This window comes from Pteropus medius, unplaced genomic scaffold (genome assembly GCF_902729225.1).
Source record: "Pteropus medius unplaced genomic scaffold, Ma_sr-lr_union100, whole genome shotgun sequence".
In the NCBI taxonomy this organism is placed as follows: Eukaryota; Metazoa; Chordata; class Mammalia; order Chiroptera; family Pteropodidae; genus Pteropus; species Pteropus medius.
The window spans coordinates 4203842-4228843 of NW_024345600.1; the positions used below are offsets into that span (position 1 = coordinate 4203842).

The 25002-nt window shown below is 40.7% G+C and overlaps 1 protein-coding gene and 1 pseudogene across 2 annotated transcripts; one reads left to right on the top strand and one right to left on the bottom strand.

Annotated features, from left to right (window-relative positions):
* Positions 1 to 93: 93 nt before the first annotated feature.
* Positions 94 to 24510, bottom strand: LPCAT3 (lysophosphatidylcholine acyltransferase 3). Of its 2 annotated transcripts, none has more exons than XM_039874226.1 (13): positions 24253 to 24510; positions 6090 to 6197; positions 5476 to 5582; positions 4839 to 4932; positions 4636 to 4673; positions 4040 to 4218; positions 3109 to 3217; positions 2290 to 2376; positions 2021 to 2187; positions 1242 to 1389; positions 1005 to 1163; positions 766 to 894; positions 94 to 445 (listed from the first exon to the last, which is right to left on the bottom strand). In XM_039874226.1, exons 1-12 carry the CDS (start codon positions 24401 to 24403, stop codon positions 778 to 780), a joined length of 1464 nt encoding a protein of 487 aa, XP_039730160.1. In that variant the 5' UTR covers positions 24404 to 24510; the 3' UTR covers positions 94 to 445; positions 766 to 777. The 2 variants fall into 2 exon arrangements, with proteins under 2 accessions (XP_039730160.1, XP_039730159.1); XM_039874225.1 differs by having other exon boundaries at positions 94 to 495.
* On the top strand, positions 7897 to 8015 carry LOC120611781 (uncharacterized; annotated as a pseudogene).
* Positions 24511 to 25002: the final 492 nt, after the last annotated feature.

Consider the following 25002-nt stretch of genomic DNA (forward strand, 5'->3'; position numbering starts at 1 on the left):
TGCAGTTACTGTACTCTAAAAGATAGCCCTGATTATTGAAGCCATGGCAAACATGAATTGTGTTTAACAGAAAGCAGCCAGGAATGCTAGCAGTGAAAAACTGAACAAACAAGTGATTTTATCTGGTACAGTTCCAAGGTAGAAAAAGTGGAGCAGGCAGGGCCTTGTACCCCCTTCCCCCATGGGGGGCGGTGGTGGTAGCGGCACATATACAGTCATAGTAAATTGGCAGAAGAAAAACAACAGATTCCTGGGTAGAGGGGAAGAGATAAGGCAACGTGCATGGGGGAGCCCAGAGGGGAGACATGGGTCCCTCTACTCCTCCCACAAGAGTGTCCCCTTTGGCCCAAATGAAGACTTGGCTGGCAGTAGAGGCACAGCTGGGAGTGCCATGTCTTTCCACTCCCTGGCTTTTATGTTTTCTGTGCTCTGGGGTGAAGAAGTGCTGTAAAAGGGGAGACAAGTCATTTCTGCACCAGTCTTGCTCTAGGCCACCTACAAGAAAAGAAATTTGATAGGAAGGCTGGTCAGTTACTTCTCCTGCCTTAATCTATTTGTCCCATGTGAAAAGGCAGAAGACTTCCTGGTCTTAGCCCTTCTAGCTTCTTCCTAGCATGCTAAGTTAGAGTAATCAGTACTTTTCCTCTATAAGCCAGGCTACCTTGAGATTCACTCCAAATTCCCAACACTCTCCCCCTACCCCAAATCTGTTGCTTTATCCTGTAACCTAGTAGTTTCAGATTAGCTGTAGAGATGTTTACTTACTAGGGAAATAGATTATTCCATTTTCTTTAACTTCTCTTTCCTTGGCACCATTGCTTTGTAAAGATAAGGCAATATCACTAGTAGGCTCAAGAAGAAGATGTGGCCAAGAAAATAGATGGATTTATATACCTGCGGGGAGAGACAGGCCACTGAGGTAAACAGGCCATGGAATATAATATCCTTTATTACTCGAGGTTTTAGTAATTCCTTCCCATCCTTGCAAGCAGGCCTTTGCTTACCTTAATCCATTTGTCCCACGTGAAAAGGCAGAAAGCAGTCATTGAGTAACCCATGAAGAGCCAGTGGATGGTCTGCTGCACCAAATAGTAGAAGGGTTGTAGGACAGTAATGGAAGCCAAGTTGCTCAGGGTTGGGCTGTCCCGAATTAGCCTGGCAGCCTGAGGAGGAAGGGGAGAGCTACTCAGTGTCTTGCCCCGTCTCATTTTCTTTTTTCACCTACCACCCTTAAGGCCTACCTGTCTTTCCACGATAACAATGAGGAATTCCATCTGGAAGCAGATCAGGTATCCTGAGTGTAGGCCATGCCAGAAGGCCAAGAATAGCAACGAGAGACCCTGGGATAGTTCTTTATTTCCAAGGAACTTGAGTCGTTTGAAGATGTAACTAGAGAAAAGGGTGGGTAAGGATGAGCCTCAGACTAGTCCTTGCACTCCCATTATCCTGCCTATAGGTTCTCAGCTCCCTGGGGAGCGCAGTGGTGGTGGCTGGCTCCCACTTGGGGCTACCTGGTGTGAGGGATGCAGTGCCATCTGATTAGCTGTGGAAATGAAAGGCTGTGAAGTTGGCATCTCAGAGACAGAAAATAGACCCAAGGCTAAATAAGCTGGGTGAACTTGGGCAAGCCACTTCATACAACAGATAAATGACCAGTGCATACTAAGTACCTGACAAAGTTGCAGTGAACAGGACAGACCAGTCCTCTACTCATGCCGTTTACACTTTAGTGGTGGGACTAATAACGAGTGTTTCTAAATAGGGCAATGGAGAACATAAAACCAGTGGCAGGACTGGGATTAAAACGTAGGACTTAAGGCACTTAACATATCTTGCTTTTGTTTTTCAAATATGACAGGAAGTTTTTGGGGGGATGGAGGGGTATGTGTAAGAATGACTGGAGGTTCTACCCAAAGTGAGAAAAGATGGAAAGAAGTGATATAATACACTCCTGCCCTCGAATCCGGAAAAGCGGCAGAAGGTGGGAGCTAGAGTCTAGGCCTTTCTTCCTGCTGCTTACCGGGCCACCCAGGCATTGGTGTTGGTGTTGAAAGAGGCGATGGTGCCAGTGAAGCGGGGGGTCGTTTCAAAGAGCCACACCTTCATGTTAGCACAGGCATCCCACTTTGCCTTTCTGTTTTCATCAAAGTCGTTGAAGCCTAGCCCCGTCAAGATGCATACTCCCTCCTGAGGGTAGGACCGAGTCAGTCAGGGTTCTGGCCACTCCTCCTCATCCCTCCCCACCCCCTGCTTGTCTAAATATGACCCTGTTTCATTTTTTCTACTTACTGTGACCAGCCAACAGGTGACATATTTGTACAGTACAAACTTGCCCCAGATCAGCATGTACATGCAGCGGAACCAAAAAGAGTGGTTCTTGAGAAAAGAAAGAACACATGTATTAGGGATACCACCTAGGCTGGATGAATTTCCTTCATGGTTGACTACTTCACATCTACCTGACAGCGTGCTTAATCGCCTCTATATAATACGCCAAGAGGAATAAGCAGGGAGCCCAGTGAACATCCATTCACCTCCTTTTCCTTGGAGAGTCCCAGAAAAAGCATTGTCCTTAACTTTTTCCCTAAAGGACTGAGCATCTGGGACACTATGTACCAAGGGACTTTTCGGTATCCATGCTCAGTGTTAATTTAAGGAGGCAACCTACCCAGAGTGGGTATGGAACTGTTGCAAGCCTTTCGGCTGGGCAGGCACAAAAGCCAGCACTTCCCCTTCCCTTGCATTTTGAATTTCCTTAGGAGCCCCCAATCTATCAAGAGAAGAAACAGGCTGGAAAGGACCAGAAGCTGCTATGCTCCAAGGAGTCACTGGGCTGTAATACAGCAAGCTAAGAGCTGTTCTTGGGGAAGGTAAGGGGTGCTAAAAGTGCACCTGGCACAGCCCTGTGCCCGCGAAGGTCGTTCAGTGCTGGCTGATGAACATGTCTCGACCCGGCTGGCATTGACACCAACTCTCACAGATCTAGAGCAAAATCAACATGCGTTTGTAGATGGCATTACCCACTTCTTGGCTATCTACAGGGATCCTTGCCTGTCCATTTTCTATCTCGGATGCAGTCACACTGCTGCTGCTTTAGTAGCCACTCACTTCATAGTCTTCAGAGAGGAGATAGTTTTCTGTGATGTGCGGGCTCAGCAGGACGTGGCCCACCAGGTAGACAAGGCCAAGACTCAGGCGCTTGAGAGCAGGTATGGTGCTGGAAAGGAACATAAAAGGTCACAACACGCAGAGGCCAGTCCCTTCACCCTCTGACCTTCAATCATGGAGGGAGTGTTTTAGAGTGTGGCTACTCATCTGGGATGGGACGAATAGCTCTGCTGCCCAAGTCTATGCTCAGTTAGTCTCAGGTAAAGACTTCTCTGTGGTTGGTATTGGAAATGGTGACTGCAAACTCCTGCGAGTTACAGGAAACGAAGGGCAGTGGCGCGGGGAACAGTGTGTCGAGTCTGTGGTGCTTCCCCTCAGGAATACTACTGATCTCAAGGTCTCACCAGTGTCCTCAGTCTACTGGGACAGAAAACCCAATGCATAGGAGATGATACCAAGTTTGAATCCACTCCTTCCTATCTTGTTTGAACCGATGCTCAAACATAGGCTGGACATGTTCTCAGTGAAGGGATTTTTCTGGTAACTTAAATTTCCTGTCGTATATTCGTATATATTTATATACATTTCCATAGATTTAATCTATTTTTTTAAACTAAGAAAATGGCTATTCAAGGCAGGGACATGACTGGTTTAAGCAAAATCCTGTGGCATAAAAGTGAATTTTTATGTTTGTACTACGTGGTCAGAATAGATGGCTGGAAGCGACCTAAGCTGAAAAGCGCCCACTGCCTGCAGCGAGCAGGTGTGGAGTGCCTGTTAAGACAGTCCAGGGCCTGTGTGGCACGGGCCTGGGAGCCAGCGCCACACTGGAGAATGCAGCTGGGGCTGGCCTTCAGGAAAGTCACATCAGAAGTAGCTTTATAGTGGGTAAGACACCTACACAGAGGTCTTGACCAGGAGGGGCAATTACCTGTTTGGTATCTTCCCTGGTATGTCAGTCAGCTGTCCCTGCACCAGCTTCATGTAGTGGTTCATTGAGAACTGGGGCCCTACCAAGAAGGCCCCATAGAAGTAGGAGAAACCAGCAACTTCCAGCAGGGAAGGGACACCCCGTATGGCATTTTTCTGTTGCTCAGAGGACAAGGAATTCTATGCCGAGAAGAGAATGAATGGTTCAGGACAGCCTTGAATCTCCCCGCAAGAGCCAGTTTGCGTGTTCCCCTCCCTGGTGGCCCACTGAACTGGTTCTGCAAACAGCCATCTCTGAGGGGATGATAACGGAGAAAAGTAGTTGCTTCACTTGGAAACGAGTGTGTGTAGGGGTAGCTTAAGCAACAGTTGACTGCTGCTGCCTTTCCCAATGCCTTGCTGGCATTGATCTCTGGACTTTGTGCAAAAGCTGGATCTAGGCAAATTAGGTTTGCTGATCCTTACTCAATGCTATCTGATAGAGTTCACAGAGGTTGGGAACGAGGAAGAGGCTCTGCTCCTGGCATTCTGGTCCAGTCTTTTGGTAACAACGGTCTTTCTCCTTCCTTAACCTCTCTGTGGAGGAATCGTACTTACCTGTTCTCTCCCTCCGTCAAAGTAGTCAACAGCCAAACCTGAGCAGAGAGAGAAGTTGTGGCTAGAGAGAGGGCGAGGACACTGAGGATGTGGCCTGTGGACTTGGGGTAGCCAGGAGTGTTGGGGGAGAGTGCAGAGTAAGTTAATGGTCAGATGGGGAGGAGCCTAGGTGTAGTTGGGGAAGGTAGTGACCCATCACTCACCAATCAGCTTCAAGGTAAGAACACAATGTGGCATTGTCCACTTGATATCGTAGTTGCCAGTGGCTGTGTAATAATATCCGGCAAGAAGGTAAGCCTAGGAGAGGGGAAGTATTTACTATTGTTATGATTTATTTCCTCCCTGCCCTGAAATCCAATATAGTCCTTCATTTTTCCTTTCTCCTAGTCTCATCATTAAAGTCTCATCCTCTAAATGGAGAAACTGAGCCTATAAAGGGGGAGAGACTTGCTCAAGGTTTCTCAGCAAAATGTGGGCTAAACTGAGAATTTAGATGTTCAGATTCTGTCGCTCATTCTAAGTTGATTTTCTGCCTTGTCTTTAAGTTACTCCCCTCATGGACAGCTGGGCTCATACTGGCCAGAACCAAAGAACCTTAATGCACAGTCCTATGCAAAAGATTAACTGGCACCCTTTCCTTGAGGCAGGTAAAGTATTATTATTGCCATCTGCAGATGAAACACAGATGAGGCCTGTGTAAAGTGACTACCCAAAGTCATACTGCCAAGTGTTGTCAGGAGAAAGGACAGAAATTAGACATCTCCTAGTTCACTGCTTTTCCTACACCACAGTCCCCAACTTCCTCCCACTCCCAAACTGCTGTCAGGGAAAAACATTTACCATCTGGAAGCAAAAGGTAGTGAGGACAGCAGTGACGGTGCGGCCCATTAGTCGCAGGATGAGGAACTGAAGGACGATACATAGTAGGGAATGGAAGAGTTGGTTTCCTGGGTGCAGAACAGAGCAAATTTTATTTTTATTATTTATTTATTTTTGGCATTCCCACCCTTCCTGAGACTTCTAAACACAAAGAATACATAAAGAAAAAACTTTGGTATTAGAAATTTTTTTTTTCCAAAACAGCCTCATATTTTGGAGGAAAGGAAGGAAATTAATTGTATGAATTAATTGTATTTCTTAATACTTGAGCTCAGTGTTGCTCCTGAGGGAACTGCTTGGATCTGTCATCCAGTTATAGCCACAACAGAGAGAAACTGATGCTTCCCTGTTGATGGGGTCTGGCAAGGGTAACCACTCTCAAATGTTTTATCTGGGAGAGGATTGTGCATAAAAGGAGAATTTAAGCTGTGTACTGGTCTACACAAACCCTTTCTTTGCAAGAAGAGCAGGATAATGTCCCTATCCATCAAATTCTCTCCAGGAAATTTTGTTCGAGTCTGTTCCTTCCCAGGTTCCCTGTAATCGCAGTGCCACTGCTAAATCAGTTTACTCACCAAAGTTAAAATAAGCAATTGAGAGGCCTGTAAAGGCGTGGAAGAGATGGATGAGGTAGCTGTCCTTGTAGAAAAGGTAATGCCGATAAAACAAAGCCAAGGGGTAACCTGAGGGGAGATCAGAAGAGGGTTACTTGTGCCTGGTGCTCTCCCAGTTTTTTTTGCTTTGGAAGTTTATCTGGCATGATACTCAGCCTAGAGGGGAAAAAACATACATTATATGGATGTCGACAGAGAAGATAACAGTATCCCCAAGAATCAAAAGTCTCTTTGTAAATACACTTTAAAAACCGAAGATAGTAATTTTATATCAAGGCAATATGAAACCGGGTCCTAAGGCTAGGTTTCATTTATAGCCTATTAAATTTGCTAGGAATTCTCTTGAGTTTTTCTTAAATGATACAAGGAATTGAGGGTACCTAACTATGCCCAGAAACACTATTTTACACTTTTATGATCTATTATAATTTTCCCCCATCCTGTTAGCAGAGTATTATCTGCTGGATTATTAAGAGGATAAATATAAATGAATACCAGGCTATAAACTGGTATTGCTGACTGCCTATACAGTTGCATAGCAGTTACAAGATACTGAGGTCTGAGCATCCACAAAGTTATAAATCCATTAGAGATACTGGAAAAATGTCTGCTAAAGCTGTGATTCAGAAAGAGTATGGTCCCAGGGCCACAACTGAACTATAGTGGATCTCCTGATGGGCCATGAACTGATTATTCACGGCCAAGGGTTGCTTACTGAATTAAAAGGCTCAATAACACTTGGTATTCCCACAGTAAAGTTAGCATCTTCCGCGGTGTTACTACACACTCACACTCAGTGTTCTATCAACAAGTCTGGCTGATGTGCTTGCCAACATTCCTATTGTAGTGCACATGTGAAGAACTAGAATCCCTACTGTGTTTTGGAAGGACACTTTACCTATCCTATCATTGGACTGTGTTCTTGAGTTAGTCCTTGTTTACAGTTGCTGCAATTCTTGCTTTTAAATTATAAGCTGCAGTTAGTTTATCATTGGCAATATAGTTGTGAATCTGGTTAACTCTGAAATGCTTAGAAGAGTGTCATATACAAAGAAAGCACTTAATTATTTATTAAGTGAATAAATAAATGGATAATCATGCTGTACAATTACCTTATGTCCTAGTCTTTTTTCCCATACTTTTTAAAATTTATGATCATAGCCTGTGTACTTATGTAACCTATATTTTTTTACATAACAGTGTACCCATCATTTGATCTTCTTGGTGCCAGGATCTGCTGGTGTTGATAGCTGTTCCCGTAATGGGCTAGGCTCTTTATCAAATTTATAGCTTCATGCAAGTAGTTAATTTTATAGATATCCTGTGGATTATTGGCTCATTCATTTATTCTACAAATGTTTGTTAAATGCCTACTATATGGCAGGTTTTGTTTATAGAGCATATAATGTGGGATGAGGTGGCAAGATGGTTTATTTTCTAGCTAGCTAAGATGAAGTGATATAGGATTACTAGGTTCAAGGGAGAAAGAAACATCTATGACCCTTCACAGTCATATGAATGAACAAAGAAACAGGATCAAGTCTCATACATATCACATATCAAATTTGGCAAGGACAGAACACCAAGTTGTCAGCAAGTATTGCTAAGAACCAGAGCCAGGTAACAGAAAGTATATAGAATAAGATCTGACTCCTTTAAGCCTTTTGTGTTTTATTTTTAATGTTTTAGGAATAGGGCTATAAATGAATATAAACAATAAACAGGATAGATATTAATTATCTAGAGTACTCAAAAAAGTTCTAGATAAGTCTATGGCCATGCCACCCTGAACACGCCTGATCCCATCTGATTTTGGAAGCTAAGCAGGGTTGGGCCTGGTTAGTACTTAAATGGGAGACCACTTAGGAAGACTGGGCGCTATAGGCATTAAAAAAAAAAAGTTCTGGATATCTAAGAGTTTACTTCTTTAAACACTAAAAACCTTAACCAACTGGAATAACCAAAATGCTGAGGCATTTGGAATGCTTGAAATTAAAAAACACATTACTCTGCTTCCTTAAATTGAGTATAATTTAACATTTTTTTGGTGCCCCGGCTCATTATTATTCTAGAATAAAGTCAGGATGGGTTTATGACCTGTTGAGGTGTGTCAAAGTGTTTGTTTTGGCTCTTGTAGGGCGTACACTGTCCTGTATTCTGAGTGCTTGTATCCATTTCTTAGGGCTTTTCTGCCCCTTTCCTTCCTATGCAGGGATCAGTAGTCACTTCTTGATCCTGCCAAGAATAATTATTCTCCCTCCAAATTTACTGTGGGCCTTAGAAACCATAACTGTTTTAAAAATGTGAAAAAAGATATAAGACAAGAGCAAAGGTCTTGAGTGCTTTCCTTATAGACTTAGTGCTTAGCCTGGTAACATCTGTTCTGGCCACTCAAGATCCTTTGTGCTATTACCTGTTTTTGGGTGTAGTTTGGGGGTATATTTGAGGTTGTTGAGCTCTACACAGACAGGTGAAGAATTACTGCACACTAGTAAACATATGGTAAGACGATGGAGCAATTGGCAGGAAAAAAAAAGAATGCGGCAGGCCGTTAAGGTTACCAAGAACATTAAGATCATAACAGAGAACAGCAAAGCCTGGACTGAAGTTGCAAAGGGGAAGAAGGAAATGTGCCGGGGTGAGTTGCTGTGACAACCCAGAGCTGATTTTGAGTGTGTAAACACCAAACCTTGTTCTTGGCTGCTGCTCAGCTCAACAGGCTTTGGAGCCTGGCTGCCCAGTCAGCCCTTCAGGGATGTGCTGTTTTTGTTGAGGACGTTGTCCTAGAAGCTGTTTCTGAGTCTTCATGCTTTCTTGTGAGAACCAAAGCTTAGTATAGTGGCCACAATCACCTGAAGAATCTTTAAAAAACAATGAAAGCACCTCCTGACCCTCCTCCCCACCTGTCAGAGTCTGATTCAGTAGGTCTCAGTGATCTGATGTGCAGCCAGGGTTAAGAAGCCCAGCCTTACTAAAATCCTAGTGCAAGAAAGGAGCACTTACTAGGTCCTGAGAATAAAATTCTGAGCTTGATGACTGAGAGCTGCTGTCTTTCCTTCAATAGCATCAAACAGGCAGAGGTTTGTTTTAGAAACCTGGTCTGGAGGTTTTAAAGAACTTGTTCTGCAGCACTATAACTGTTTCTTTTTTGATTGTTTAAAGAAGGGCCTTTAGAAACTTATTCGCAGATGAAGGATGATGACCTACCCTACCCTCTAAACCCGGGTCTCCTACTAAAATGGGAGTGTTCCAAGAGCAACACCAAGGGCATTCCAAATGTTGTGACCTTAGCGCAGACTGCTGGGGTACGCGGCGTCTGGTCCTCTTCAGGGGTTCAGGTCATCAAGCACACGGAGCGTATGCAGCTGTGTTCTCCAGTCACTGGATGTCTACTCAGGCCTGAGTGCTGCTGGAGTCAGGGACTAGGATCTCTTACAACCTAGTTGCTAGGAGAACTCCTTATTTTCAGTACAATAGTTATGTAATTACTTATTAATTCTAGTAGTTCTGAGGTTTCATTTGAAGAAATAGAAATTGGCTGTTTTCATTAAAGTTTGGTAAATTTCTTTGCCTTTCATCTTGTATAGCTATTTCTGGGCTCTGTAGGAATAGGCTACGACCCCATTTGATCAGTCAGTGGTTCATAAGGCTCTGGTGAAAAGAAAATAAAGCATGTTTTGGCAAGTGTGAAGGAGAAGATGGAATTAGAACCGCTATATGTTGGTTTAGCCAGATCTTAGCACATCTACTAGAAGTTTTGCAGAAAAAAATTTTAAGTAATTTAACTGTTAAGTAACTTAATTATATTAAAACAAATCATACAAAATAGAATGCAAAGTTCCCTTGTATTTTAAAGATACAATATGAGACTTCAAGACTTTTTGTCTTTTAACACCCACTTTGTGCTAAGGACTCCAGAGCCCCTGAGAGCATACATTTAGTCTTCTACCACTTTAGGGAACTGTCTATGAGAAAACTTAAAAAGCTCTGCTCGAAATCCATATTTTTTCCCTTTCCTCCAGATTCAGAGGAAAATGTCCCTCTTTTCTTTCTAAACGTCTCCTTCCCTTTGGCCTCAGTCCTCTGAATTCTACCCGTACCAGTCTTATTTGGGAACTTCCTTTATGATTGTTTTTGCTATCTTCCTTATTCTTTTCTTCTCAATAACAACTATTATTATCATCAGTACCAGCAACTAACCTTTATTGAACACTTACTGAGTGTCATGCATTGAATTAGGCACTTTACATACATTATTCCCACTTAATTTGTACAACTCTATGAGGTAAATAATAATAATATTGCTTTCATTTTATGAGTAAGCAAACAAATCAAAGTAGTTATCTAACCTGTGTTTAGTAGCTAGTAATTGATGAAGCTGGATTCTAATCCATGGTCTACCTCTAAGTCCATGATTTAGCCACTTAGCTCATTATCTCTTCTACCTCAACCCTCTAGCCCTCTAGCCCTCCTCCCATCTACTCTCGTCCTTTTGCTGCTGCTTTTAGCTACTGTTCATTTTTCACTTATTCCTTTTGCAGTCAGTCTCCTAGAATTTTGGTCACTCCTAGTTCTTGTCTATCAATTTCTTTCTTAGCCTTCAGCATTGTGGCCCAGGCTATCACTCTGAACCTCTCCTTTACTTCTTGTGAGATCTGGTTTAGATGGGCTCCTTAAAGTCACTGAAACTCAATTCAAAATTCATATTTGTAGTTAGAGATAAAGGATAGGGGACAGAAGCTAAAAAAAAAAAAAAAGATAGTGTCTGTCACTGCTCTTTAGAGATTGTTTTTACTAAGATTATGACCACTCTATGGAATTTCTAGTTAAAAGAGATGATCAAAAAAAAAAAAAAACTTCCTTTATCTCATCTGGATGTTGTCATTTTTCTAGATTATGGGATGTTACCATAGACAAAGAATATTTTGCTTTGGGCAATATTAGAAGGCCACAGTTAAGATCTATCTACTCTTTTAATCAAATCTCAGTTAAATTTTCCCAAGAATCACAGACTAGAATATAAAATAGGTCTACTTTCGGACATGGCTTAGTTGTAGTGTATTTTTATCAAATATTTTCACATGAGAATTTTAACATTATTTCTACTTTGAAGGTCTGCCACTCAAAAATTTTCCCTGTTCTTTCACCAAAGTGGACATTCCTTGTGCTAAATAACTATGCAGAGAAAAGGAAGACATATAGAAATAAGATGCAGAATTAAGCCCTGCTTGACACTATTTAAGTGATAGGTAACTGATTAGACACTTAGTGCTAAAAACTTAGTTACTAATTGCAGTCAGCTGGGGCTGACACTGGTAGATTATGGATATTTAGGTTGGGATGAAGCTCACCTCTGGAATTTGTTCAGAACTGGTCCTTTGTTTACCAGATTAAGCCTTGTTGATAGTAAGGGCAAGGTGCCAATATACCTTGTACATCCCTCTTATAGCTAGAGCTGAGTCATGTGCTGACTAGTTATTCATCAGGTATACAGATTCTTAGAACTGAAGACAGCTTAGAAATCACTGACTCCAAACCCTTCATTAGATAGATAAGAAACTGAGGCCCAAAGGGGATAACTGGCATGCCCAAGGTTAATAGAGCACAGCTCAAATTAGAATCCACATCACTTGATTTCCATTCTGATATTCTTGCCTCATGCCTTCGCTCTTGGCAGCGACCTGCGAGTGAATCACTAATAACTAGCTGTGCGCTTTTAAAACTACAGCTGTATTATTCTTTGATTTCTCAATAACTATCTATACTCCGGCACCTGTTTATGCACACCCATGTTTATGTTTGCTTACCTTCCTATCTAAACACATTTAAAAACTTCATTTTAATGCTAAATATAGGTGCTCTCCCGTACTTTCTTTGTTAATCTAATTCTTGGGCCTCCCTGTCCCTACCCTGCAGTAAGAATACAGCAGTTCATTTCTGAAAGTTACCTCCAGCTGAGTACCTCAAACATTTTGGCAATTGTGGAATAAGATTTGGGGAACTAGGACAAGTGATCAAAATGACCTGGGAATAAAAGAACAGAGTGGACATTTTAAAGGTCCACTAGTGGATGGCAGTTACTTGTGAGAAAGAAAAGGGTTGTTATGAAGGGTAAGAAATATTAGTTTTTTAGTTACTTAACCCAACCAAATAACCTAAACTTGAACTGCCCCAAAGTCCTGCTGAAAGTAATTCTTTAATTGTTCCATTTAAGCCAAGTAAGGCCTTCTTAAACTTAGTGCTAGTGCCTGATATGCTCACATGTTGACTGACTGGTGAAACCTGCCGCAAAAGCTGCAAAGTTAAGATACAACAAAAGACTTACTTTGATGTCACCAACCTCCTTGGTTGTTATGCTACAGAAAGTAGACACTCATAGGTTCTCACTAGTTTCTTAGCCCAGGAAAGTTAGTCATCCATTAGCGGCAAGCCCTCATGAGTATGTTAAGTCTGATGAGATGGCAACAGGGATGTCAAGAACATTATCTTTATGTTTGAACACTTGGATTATAGTATTTTTCTATATTACTAGAGTTTGTTCAAATGGTCAATACTCATTTTGTTACTTCAGATAATTTTTTCCTAAAAGAGTCTACAAAAGTTTATAGATTGAAAGAATGTTAAAGCTGAAAGAGGCTACTGACTGCCATTTCTTCATTTTAGCAGAAGAGAGACAACAGATGTCTAGATTGACTTTGAGATGCTTTAAGACACTGAAATACCTTTAGTAGGGATAAAATGACATCCCTGTTGCCTATATTCAGTGCATTTTATCACATTTTAATTATTTTGAAGTTAGTAAACTACATGGTGGCAACTTCTAGCCAGATTATCTGATCAAGTGCAGGCATACCTCCTTTTATCGTACTTTGCTTTTTTTATTGCACTTCCTAGGTGTTGTGGTTTTTACAAACTGAAGTCAAGACCCTCATTAGCAAAGACCCTCATTACCACTTGCTTTATTGCGACACTCGACCCTCGCTTCACTGCGGTGGTCTGGAACAGAACCTGCGATATCTCCAGGGTATGCCTGTTGAACATCCCTGGACTTAGGAATCAAAAGTAATCTACTTTAGAAATTCAGTTCTGCAGTTTGGGCCAATTACTTAGATTCTTTGTACCTCAATTTCTTCATCTGTGAAACAGGAAAAAATACCAGCCATCTTGCAGGCTATTGTGCAGATTATAAGAGAAAATAGTTGTAAAAGCATCATATATGTACTTCCTTTAGGCAACTTTAAAAATATTTATTCTATGTATGGGCAGATATTTTATATAAGCATATCTATACCTGATTTCTTGAAATATGAGTATTATTTTAACTGATTTAAAATAAAAAATCTCAGGCTCAAGCCACTAATCTAGTAGAGGGAAATTTTGGCATTTGCCCACCTTGATCTGATTTAACAAAATGAAGCCTATAGCAACTTTCAGAAATAAAGGTCTGTAAGTTGCACCCAGTACTCCCAGGAAGAATCCAATTTGCTAAGAAGCTACTAAAGCTTCAGTTTCAAGGCCTTTCATTTACATAGGTCCCTTTTAAAGCCCTGGAGGTGGGGTAGGGGTGGAGCTTGCAACTTAGTTTTGTAAAACTTGTAAGGTATTTTTGTATTTTTTTTTCTTAAATAAGGTTCCTAAGATTATATGAACTTCAGGTCCTGCAAACCCCGGATTATTTAAAAAAATAATCAACCACCACAACAAAACTGATAGGTGAGACTTCTTTTTCTCAGCAGGTATTTCAGCAAATGAAACAATAAACTTTTTTACCCAGCTAAGATTCTAATGGGAGAAAAGATAATAGCATCACACCCTTTAATTGTCCTTATGAATGTGAATAGGCATAATTGTTTGTTGGGTTCTCTAGCTCTGTGATCATATATAGATCATCTTTATACTTTTTTAAAATGTACACTTCATTGAATTTTAGTATATTCACAATGCTATGCAACCATCTCCACTATCTAATGGCAGAACATTTCCATTGCCTTAACAAGAAACTCCATACCTCTTAGCAGTCACTCCCAATTCAACTGTCTTCTTAATTTGACAACTACCGATCTACTTTGTCTTTATGGATTTGCTTATTCTGGGCATCTCATATAAATGGAATCATACAACATGTGGCCATTTGTGTCCTTTTTCACTTTCACGTTTTCAAAGTTCATCCATGTTGTAGCAAATATCAGTACTTCAATCCTTTTAATGGGCAAATATTACTCCATTGTATGAATATATAACATTTTGTTTAACCATTCATCAGTTAGGGTACAACTGGGTTGTTTCTACTTTTTAGCTAATATAATAATGCTATGAACATTCGTATACAAGTTTTTGTAAGCATATGCTTTTAATTCTTTTGAGTATACTATAGAATTAGGAGTGGAATTGCTGGGTCATGCTGTAACTGTTTAACTTTGAGAAACTGCCAAACTGTTTTCCCCAGTGGCTGCGCTATTTGCCATTCTTACCAGCAATGCATGTGGGTTCTAGTTTCTTCACATCATCATCAACACTTATTTATTTTTGATTATAGCCATCCTAATGGATGTGAAGTGGTATGGCACTGTAGTTCTGATTTGCATTTCTCTGACTAGTGATGTTGAGCATCTTTCCATGTGCTTATTAGCCATTTGTTATGTCTCCTTTAGACAAATGTCTATTCATATCCTTTGCCCATTTTTAAATTAGGTTGTCTTTTTATTGAGTTATAAGAATTCTTGATACATTCTGGATATTAGACCCTTATCAGTTATATGATTTGCAGATATTTTTTCATCCCATGAGTTATCTTTTCACTTTCTTGATAGTATCTTTTGATGGTATCAAAAGCTTTTAATTTTCCAATTTATCTCTGGAAACAATCTATTTCATTCTGTATCAGCATCTCAATATTACTTGAAGATCTGGGAAGGACTTTCAGAAATATTAAAAAGTTATATATTTTATAAGTTTCCTACTCTTTTAGAAGAGCCAATGAAGAATTAAGAAGTGGAGTCAGATTATCCGTTAGCTAAAGAATAAAGATTTCTAGTAGCCCTTATGGTTCAATATATTTAGTTAGGGCCCCAGTATATTTATACTCCAGCTATAATCAATCTTTTACACTTCTGTCTGAGGTATATGCCATAGGAGACTTAAAGTATACTATTCTAGTTGGCTTCTTCTTGCTGGCTTGCAAACAGAAGTTTTATATTTATGGACAGTAAACCAGAGTAGTGGCCAAGTCCATCTGAGTTTAGAATTGCTATCATAGCAGAAATTGGAAACCTCAAGAGCTATAAGCCATTTACCATGAGGGTGCCACCTCTGATTAGAGCACATAAATATATAGCGATTAAAACTTTAACCTCTTGGGACCTCATATTCTCCTCAGATCTGTATACAATATATGCATACAAATCCTCAATTCTTTTTATAGTGAATTCTTAATTGTGTACAAAATTACTACTTTAATAATTTTATGTAGCAGATATGACTATGTATGCTTTTCTAATAAAAATGCCATAGCAACATGAATACTTGTACTAAAATGTATTTTTAATTGACAAAATGTTATTTTAAATTTAAACTTAGCCTGTGGTTAGAGTGGGGCATTTAAATAGTCTACTTGAGGACTTCGTGTGAGTCAAGAACAAAACCTGGGCCTGATCATTTTTGGCCTGATCTTCTATCTACTTTCTGACAAGCTGTCCTTACAGTTACAATGCAATGACATTTCTATCAGAAGCCTCTATTGCTCACAATTATGGTACATGATTCTTAGACAGACTCCTTCATTCAAGGTGTCCAGAGTTTCATGAATCTCACTTACCTTCATAGCCACTGCTTGAATAGGGAGGAACTTAGATTTGAAATCAGTCCATTTTAGGCCAAAGGGAAAGTCTTATCTAGAAATTATTTATCCACATTTTTAGTGTCTTATTACCCCCCCCCATTTTGAAAATAGGAAGACATAAAGATGCATAAAACATCTTTTGGGCTATACAACTTAGGTAGGCTTTGAGGGTCCTAGGATGCTATTATTGCTTCACCAAAAGAACTCCAAGTGGGCCCTAAATCTCCTGGCCTTTGACTTCAGCAACTGCTGGGAAAATGTACACACACACACACACACCGCTCGCCCCCATACCCCTTAAAATGTGAGGCAATCAATTAGGAGAATGCTATATTGCTCAAGGAGGTTAATACATGAAAGAAAAGGAAAGATGAACTATTAGCCTAACAACCTCATGAAAAAGAGTACACTTTAAAATAATAGACTACAGTACAGTAAATACATAAACCAGTAACATAGTTGTTTATTACCATTATCAAGTATTACGTACTATACCTAACTATATGTGCTATACTTTTATACAATTGGCAGCACAGGTTTGTTTACAACAGCATTGCCCCAAACATGTGAGTAATCTTACGACAGCTACATCATTAGATAGTATGAAGTTTTCAGCTTCATTATAATCTTATGGGACCCCTGCTGTATATGCGGTCAGTCTTGATGGAAACGTCGTTATGTGGCATATGACTATACACTAAACAAGTGATCCTCAAACTTCAGGGTAATCAGTATAACCTGGCAGGCTTGTTAAAACACAGATCACTGGGGCCCATCTTCAGAATTTTTCATTTAGTAGGTCTGGAGTAGACCTGAGAAATCTGCATTTCTAACAAGTTCCTAGGAGACACTGATGCTGCTGGTCCCAAAACCACACTTTGAGTCTCCTTGGAAAGGAAAGAGATAAATATTTATTGAGGGAAGAGAGAGGACAATTATTTAAAGCTATCTTGGGTCAGGCAAGGTCAACTATTCATACAGTTTATCTCATTTAGCTCTCACAGCATCCCAATGAGCAATGAAATGCTTCTCAAATTTTTCCAGAGCAGAGGAGAATGAACACATCTGCACAAAGGATATAGTTCTCTAGAAATGAGAAATTTCTTTGATGACTACATTATTTTTTAAATTCATGTAAATTTTGCATTTGGTTTCAAAATACTGCTGTTTGCTATGAATTAAATATAATTTAAAAATTATTTATCAGATAAACTACCTAAATCTTAACCTCAGTTCTTTAGTAAAGACTGGTTTTTGGGAACATGAAGAAATAGATGGCTGAAATTGAGTAATTATAATTACTCTATGGTAAAACAGATAGTAGATATTTAATCTAGAATTTGCACCTTGGCCTGCAGGTCTCTAGAGACAATGCACATCCTACTACCTTACTCAACATCCCCTCACCACCCCCGCAACCCTCCCCCAACCTAAAGGGCCTACTGGGTTTTTCTCTACTATTCCTTTCTGGGTCCACTATTCTTCTAGCCAAAGTGAACTACTTGAATTCCTCAGATTTGTCTCACTCTTCCTGATATCCACATATATGCTCATTATTCTTTACAGTTGGAAAACTCCTCATTTATCTCTACCCGACTAGAATCTTCCATACTCTTTAAGGTCCACTTGAAATGCTATTTACTTTTTAAAGACCAAATCCCATGCTTAAAAGGTTGTAGGACTGAACACCTCCAGTGAGTTCCCATGGCTGCCCAGACAGATTTAATGTCAGTGAGTATGTAATTATTTTTGCTAAATTAGCTTGTGCATATAATCTCATGGGTCCTGATTTACATATGTTTCTGCAAAGAAATGATTCTATTTGACATTAAAGTTACACTGGCATTCAAAACATGAAGTTTTGTGCAATGTAAGATATTGGAATATAGATAAGTGTTTGAAAAAATATGTTTAAAGGAAATCCCTAAAACAGGAAGCTTTAGCTTATGATGAAATTTGTGCCTGTAGATTAGAATAAAGTCTAAAAATGTAGAATATACCTACACTTTTAGAATTGAAAGAGGCCTTGAAAGTCATTTAGGATCACCCCCTTATTTTACAGTAGTAGAATTCTTGGACCCTGCTTTGTATTATGGTCAGAAGTCCCATTTGTTTAGTTAATGCTGTTTAATTTTCATCTAGCTTAGCTTTGGTCTCTAGTAATTTCAATGCTACCTAAAGAAAGCTTTTTCCATTGAATAACAGTTTTAGTTCTGAAGGGCCAGCCCTGACTTTGGTCCAAAGGTAACTAAACTGCAGGACCTCTTTGATTTTAAAAGTTGCTAACCCTAGTGATGCTAATTCTGAACCTTTAAGGAATGAATCTTTACTCCCAAGTGCAATTTTTGATGAGTCTAACAGCCAAGCCATAGTCATGGCCAAGACAACAGAACACTCATACTAAGCGGGGTGGCCATCTGCTTCATTTGGCCTGCTCTAGCTTTGGATGTTGAGCGGGTTCTCATATGCTGGTTACACCCTGATTTAACCACAGAGTGAAAAGAGAAAAGGTTATCAAAGGCATTTATCTTTCCCCCACAAGCTCCTCTCAATCCCCATGAGGTAAAGAGCAAGGACTCCAGAGTTGGAGAAATGGGTGTGACCATAGGCAAGTTACTTAATCTTTGTAGGTCAGTTTCCTATCTGCACAAGGGAGATGATAACAGTACTGTAATTATCATATGGGTAAAAGGTTTAGGTGGGGTACTGTTGAGCTCTTCAAACAATGTCTGGTATGCAGCAAATCCTTAATAAATGTCAGCTATTGTTATTACCAATACGGGGATAGAAACATATTCAATCAACATGAATTAGATTCTCTTCTCTCCATATAAGCTTTTCCATGACATTTTATTCCCTCCCTGATTCAGTTATGATACTAATATGGACTCCTAAAACTGTATCTTTAGCCCAACTTCTTTCCTGAGCTCAAGACTAGGCTTCACAACTCTCAAGACACCTAGAGGCACCCTTAAAACCTAAAGTAAATCCCAAACTAGATCATTACTTGGCACTAAGTAATATTTAACCTTCCTCATGCCCTTTCTGCATTTGTGAAAGATACTGTCATCTTTCCAGCTACCCAGGCAGGAGGGCTGAGTTTTTTTTTTTTTTTTAAATTCTTTATCTTCCATTTAGTCAGTTGCCAAGTCATTCATTTATTCATTGACTTATTCAATAAATATTTATTGTGCCTTGTCTATAAGCCAGGGTGTGTGTTAAACTCTGGGTATACTGTGATAGACAAAACTTACATGGTTTCTGTTCTCATCTACAAATATATAATTACAACCTGCAATGTATACTTGGAAGGAAATTTCAGGTAGGATGAGAAAGTACAACAAGGGACATACTTTAAAATGAGAGTCAGGAACGCACTCTCAGAGGAAGTGACAATTTGAATGGAGACCCAAAAGACGAATCTGTCGGGTGAATAACAACTGAAGAACATTCTAGGCAGTGGGATGAGCAGGTACAGGGGCTCTGTGGTAGGAAAGGGCTTAATGTCATTTCTGAGGAACTGAAAGATGGCCATGTGGTTAAAAAGCTCTGCTTGCTTGAGATGAGGCTGGATCAGCAGGCAAGGGCTTCCCAGCCATGTATGGAAGACTCTGAGGGTTCTGAGCAGGAGTGGCACAAGATCAGACCACTCTGGCTACTTTTGGAGAATGGACCGGAGAGGCAAGAACAGAATTAAGAGACCAGTCAGGAGGTTACCCAGGTGGTTCTGGTGACAGACTATCAGTGACTGTGGTGATGGAGAAAAGTGGATATATTTGAGACACAATTTGGAAGTAATACTGATAGGACTTGGTGACTGTGATGTGAAGAGAGAGTGAAAGCTGGTGACAAGGCTGATTCTTAGGTTTCTGGCACGAGCAGCTATTTAGATGGAAGTGTTTACAAAATCTACCTCTCGAAAGATTCTGTATTTCAAAAATACCTCACATGAGATCCCTCCTTTCCCTTCTTCATGCAACCACCTTGCCTCCAAGTCATTATAACTATTTGGATCATTGTTCCTTCTCATTAGTTTCCCTACCTTTTGTCTAAGTCCACTTCAAATCATCCTACACTGTATTACCTTCCTAATACAGCTTTGGTCACATAATTCCCCTTTCAAATATCTCCAATGGGATCCTACTAAATTTAGTAGGTGATCCTACTAAATGAAGTACAAACTCCTTACCTTGGCTTTCAAGGTTCCATAACCTACCTTTCCAGTCTTATTTTCCACTACTTCTCTACTTAAGTCCTGTTTCAGTCAAACTGGACTATTTACTGTTCTTGAATGAGTCACTACACATTACTACCTCAGTGTTTTTGCTCAGGCGATTCCTTCATGTCAATCTGCTGAAACCTTATTCAACTTTCAAAGTTCATTAAAGGTCCAATTTTTTAAATCTCATGAAGCTTTGTAATTCTCTTATGGCTCTCAGATTTCTGCCTTTTATTGTGGTTATTAGAGTACTTATCTCACGCCCATTCCCTACCCTCTAACAAACCGTACATAATTATCTTTGAGTGCAGAGTTCTATTACTCATACTGCATCACTGCTTTTGCCCTTGCAGGGTCAAGCACTGTAGGTACATTTATTAAATTTATTTAGAACATTTCATGTTATTATGCTAAGGAGTGATGAGACCCAAGGTGTTGAAGGGGAGATGTTTTCCAGTAGCATCTGCCAGTACCAGGGCTTGTAGCAAAATTCATCTTCTACCAAACTCCCTGCAGTTATACACAAAACAAACATACACACACACACACCTTTAACAGAGTCTTCTGGCTGTTCACAGTACTCCAAAGCAGCGGTAAGCTTACCCTTTTCTTAAAATACTGAATATTAAAAATTACAGCCTCTAATCAAAAAACAGCAAGTATTGGCGAGGATGCGGAGAAAAGGGAACCCTCATACATTGTTGGTGAGATTGCAAATTGGTACAGCCGCTATGGAAAACAGTCTGAAGGTTCCTCAAAAAACTAAAAATGAGTATACCCTTTGACCCAGCAACTGCACTTCTGGGTATTTATCCAAAGAAAACCAAAACAATAATTCATAAAGATCTATGCACTCCGATATTCATGGCAGCATAATTTACAATAGTGAAGATATGGAAGCAACCTAAATGCCCATCAACGGACGATTAGATAAAGAAATTATGGTTCACATATACTATGGAATATTACTCAGCCATTGAAAAAATGAAATCCTACCATTTGCAATGACATGGATGGACCTAGGGGTTATTATGCTGAGTGAAATAAGTCAGACAGAGAAAGATAGATACCATATGATTTCACTTATATGTGTTATCTAAGGAACAAAAAGAACAAACTAATCAAAAACAGACTCACAAATATAGTGGACAATTTGGTGGACTCACAATATAGTGGACAGAGGGGAGGAGGGTTGGGAGGCTGGGAGAATGGGGTGAAGGGTTAAAGAAGTACAAATTAGTAGTTGATAGTTGGACATGGGAGCATGGAAGAGGGAATGTAGTTAGCAATAATATGATGGCTAAGTAGAGGGCCAGGGGAGGGAGGGAGCAATTGCGGGGATCATTTTATGAACATTATAGATGTCTAACCAATGTACTGTATACTTGAAACTACTTTAAATAAATAAATTTATTAAAAAAATTATAGCCTCTAACTCAGGATTTTTCAAACTACTTGTTGTAACCTGTTAATAGGTCATGAAATCAATTTAGTAGGTTATATACAGTACTAAAAAATAAAACAGAAAATAGCTAAACTGACTGCCTGTAGTAAGACAAGTAATGTTTCCTGAAACTTTTGTTTAAAATACATGTCTACATATGTATGTACTGGTTAGGACATAAAACATATTTTGTATTATGGGTCTCAGTCAAAAAGATTTGAAAGCTAGTACTTTAATGCTTTGCACCCCAAGATCAGCACACAGAATTCAAGCAGGGAAAGTAAGATGCTAAGAAAATAGTAATGAGACTATCTAATTCAAAGTTATTCACACTTGAAAATATGAATGTCTGATAAACCTAACTCTTCTTCCAGGGTACCTGCATTTTGGTGCTTTTAACCCAAATTAACCTCAAATTAGAAGAAATTGAGCTAGAAATCATTTAGGACTCTAGGCCTTCTTGGTGTCTTTAGCAAGGATTTCCTCCAGTATCCCAGTTCCCCAAGAGAGCTAAGTTTAGGACCCAGGAGCTCCATTGCTGAAAGGCTACTGGTTTCTAGGTTACAGTACAGTAGTGATAATACCTTTGTAGGGGAAACATTTCCAACCAGAATGTACTCCTTCCATGCACATGTCAGGCTTATTAAATTATGTTTGCATGCATGTATTTAATCTATATCTAGTAAATACCATCCTCTATATCCATGTGGAAGAGCTATGCCTGATATGAGGCAAAATAAAGCCCCAAGTTGATCTAAAAATGAGAAATACTATGAGTTACTGAAGGCAGTGGCACATATGAGGTAGGAAGAAGGGATAGAGGAAATGGTCGAAGAGGCACAATGGCTCAGGAGTGTGGTAGATGTATTATACCAAGTATTTGTTACTTTCATGATTGGTGGTAATGAGAAGATGAGAGCAGAAGGGTAAGATATGGAGATAACAATTTCTCAGTCAGTTGTATGCCCCATGACAGAACAACGGCAGTAGCCCACCAGGAGTACACAGGCCATATTTGACGGTGAGCACAAAAAGGACACATTCGAAGTCCTAATTCCAGGTCTAGCTCCATTTAACAGGCTGCCCTTTATAATTCATTGATACTTGTGTACATTCACAATTTATAGTTGAGAAATCAACAGTGAGTTTCCTGACTAATGAATGTAAACACTCTTAATTGCCAATTACAATCCCAACAAATAACTGGGTCAGAAACAAGGTGGAAGGAGTGGAAAGTTCAAAGCTAATGTGGAGTAAAGAACTGTAGATGGGCATGCTGATAAATGTGGGTTAGATCTGGATGATGTTGAGGAAATCACACAACCTAACGTTCCCTCCACTTCTAAAGTTTTACAATTCTACAAAGGAGAGAAAAGACAACTTTTATCTGAAGAAAGGTTATCTTGGTTTGCTTTGTAATAGGCCAATGGCAATGATATTAGCCAAGCTTGTTAAAACATGAATTAATGCCTCTCCCATTATCTAGATGGGGTTAATACTCTTAGGTGATATTATATGTCGATGTCTCTACTGACTACTAGAAAAACTCCAAACATCTTTCTGGCATTTAAGGCATTCCACATCTGCCCAACTTCATCTCAAACTTCATTATTGTTCAGCTCTCTAACCCTCTGCTCTTGTCTCAGCCCTGTTTGCTTAATTCTTCCCCACCCTTATTCTACTATTTAAAGTCCCATAACCTTCATAAAACCTTCCAAATATTTATATATATCAAATCTTGACCTTTGAGTTCCTAGAAGACTTTACAGCAATCCTATCAGGTAGGCGTTATTGTCTTCATTTCATAGGTAAGAAAATTGGGGTTCAGAGATATTAAGTGGCTTGCCCAGGGTCCCACAGTTTGTAAGCAGCATGCTACTTACATATATTAAAAAAGTCATGGAGGAAGGATGTAGTAGAAAAGCCTATAAACCAGTTACAACACAGCTTGTTGTGGCATAAATTCAGACATACCACATCCTTTGAACCATACAAGTAATGAACGCTTGGGGTAGCAAGGATAGTTTTTAAGGGGGTTGTCAGTCCTGTTTCTCAAGCCCAGTATTAAAATGATATTCCAGTAAATGACAAGTGGTGGTTAAGGGGGAAAAAAACATACGGTATAAGAAAATGTTAGAAATGGGGCAGAAAAGGGACGAAAGTGTAATGTGAGTTGGCAATACATAAAACAGAGAATAAGGGGCTGAGGAGGCCCATAGGGCTAAAATACTCGTGCTATCGATAAGAAGCGCGCGTGTGAGAGTTGATATTAATAACAGACAGCAGTGCACATGGACAGAGAGTAGAACTCAAGAGAGAGACAAATAAGGGCAGGTCGTGGGGACACGGGGTAATCACGGCATGGTGAGAGGGTGGTGGCGCCAAATGACAGGTCAGAAGGGTACAACAGGGGTCGAAGAGAAAGGTGAAGAGGTTCAGAGGGCACAGCACTCCCATACTCGAGACAAGACTTGCCTTTCTCTCAACAGCTGGTTGGTGTGTTTTAGGATTCACATCTGCACCCCACAAAGCCCTCGCGGCTGGCTCCAGCAAAAGGGGTAGGTCACGTCCCCATTCCCCGGGAACTCTGCGAGGGGGCGGAGGGAGGCACAAGGGTCCTTACCCAGGAAGATGGAGATCATGAGCCGCAGCGCCTGTTCTGACGCGCCCAGGGACGTTGCCAACTTGTTAAGGCTCAGCTCCTCGAAACCCCACTGCAGTACCCTCGCCAGCTCTGCCACGGTTCCCACATCCCCCTCAGCTGAGGACGCCATCTTAGCTTCAGGAGCCCCCCTCAGGGACCCCTCGGATCCGCGCGCCCCGAATGTGGGTACAACGCTGTAGCTTCACCCCCAATTCCGGCCTGGAGCCCGCCCACGGCGTGCGCACTGGCTGCAGGCCCGCCCAGTGGCTTCAGGCACTCACGATTATTGGTCGGTCTGATCATGGGGCGGGGCCTAACGCAGCAAGGTAGGCACAGGGCGGGGCGGATCGTTTGTAAGGCAAAGGTGACTCTGGCCGAGAATGAACGCGGGGCTGCCAGGGGGGGCGGGGCTTGGAATCGGGAACTAGTGTTGTGATTGGAAAAGTCTAAAGCCGAGGGCAAGGTGATTGTACAACTCGGTTCTAACTGCTTAGGGGAGGAGTCGGTGAGGGCTAGTGTCCGGCCGGCTCGTGCGCTGCCTTCCCATTGGCTGAGACGGAGCAGGCGAGAGTCGGGGCGGGGGGGGCGGGCAGGTGGCGGCGGCGGTGGTTGCTCGTCCCCGGACCGCGAGGTTACTATCGGTCGCAGGCGCGCCCGGGTTACTGGGACATGGAACCGAGAGGGCGGGAAATCCTGCTACAGCCTCGCGAGCGCCTCCTAACGGTATCT

Bases quoted from the DNA above. Each gene is read 5' to 3' on its own strand.
- LPCAT3 (XM_039874226.1), bottom strand. From the start codon at position 24,403: ATGGCGTCCTCAGCTGAGGGGGATGTGGGAACCGTGGCAGAGCTGGCG. The intron at 4,219-4,635 runs GTAAGTACGATT...TTCTCGGCATAG, and splicing joins TTGACGGAGGGAGAGAACAG to AATTCCTTGTCCTCTGAGCA. The intron at 1,390-2,020 runs GTAAGCAGCAGG...CCTTTTCTCTAG, and splicing joins ACCAATGCCTGGGTGGCCCG to TTACATCTTCAAACGACTCA.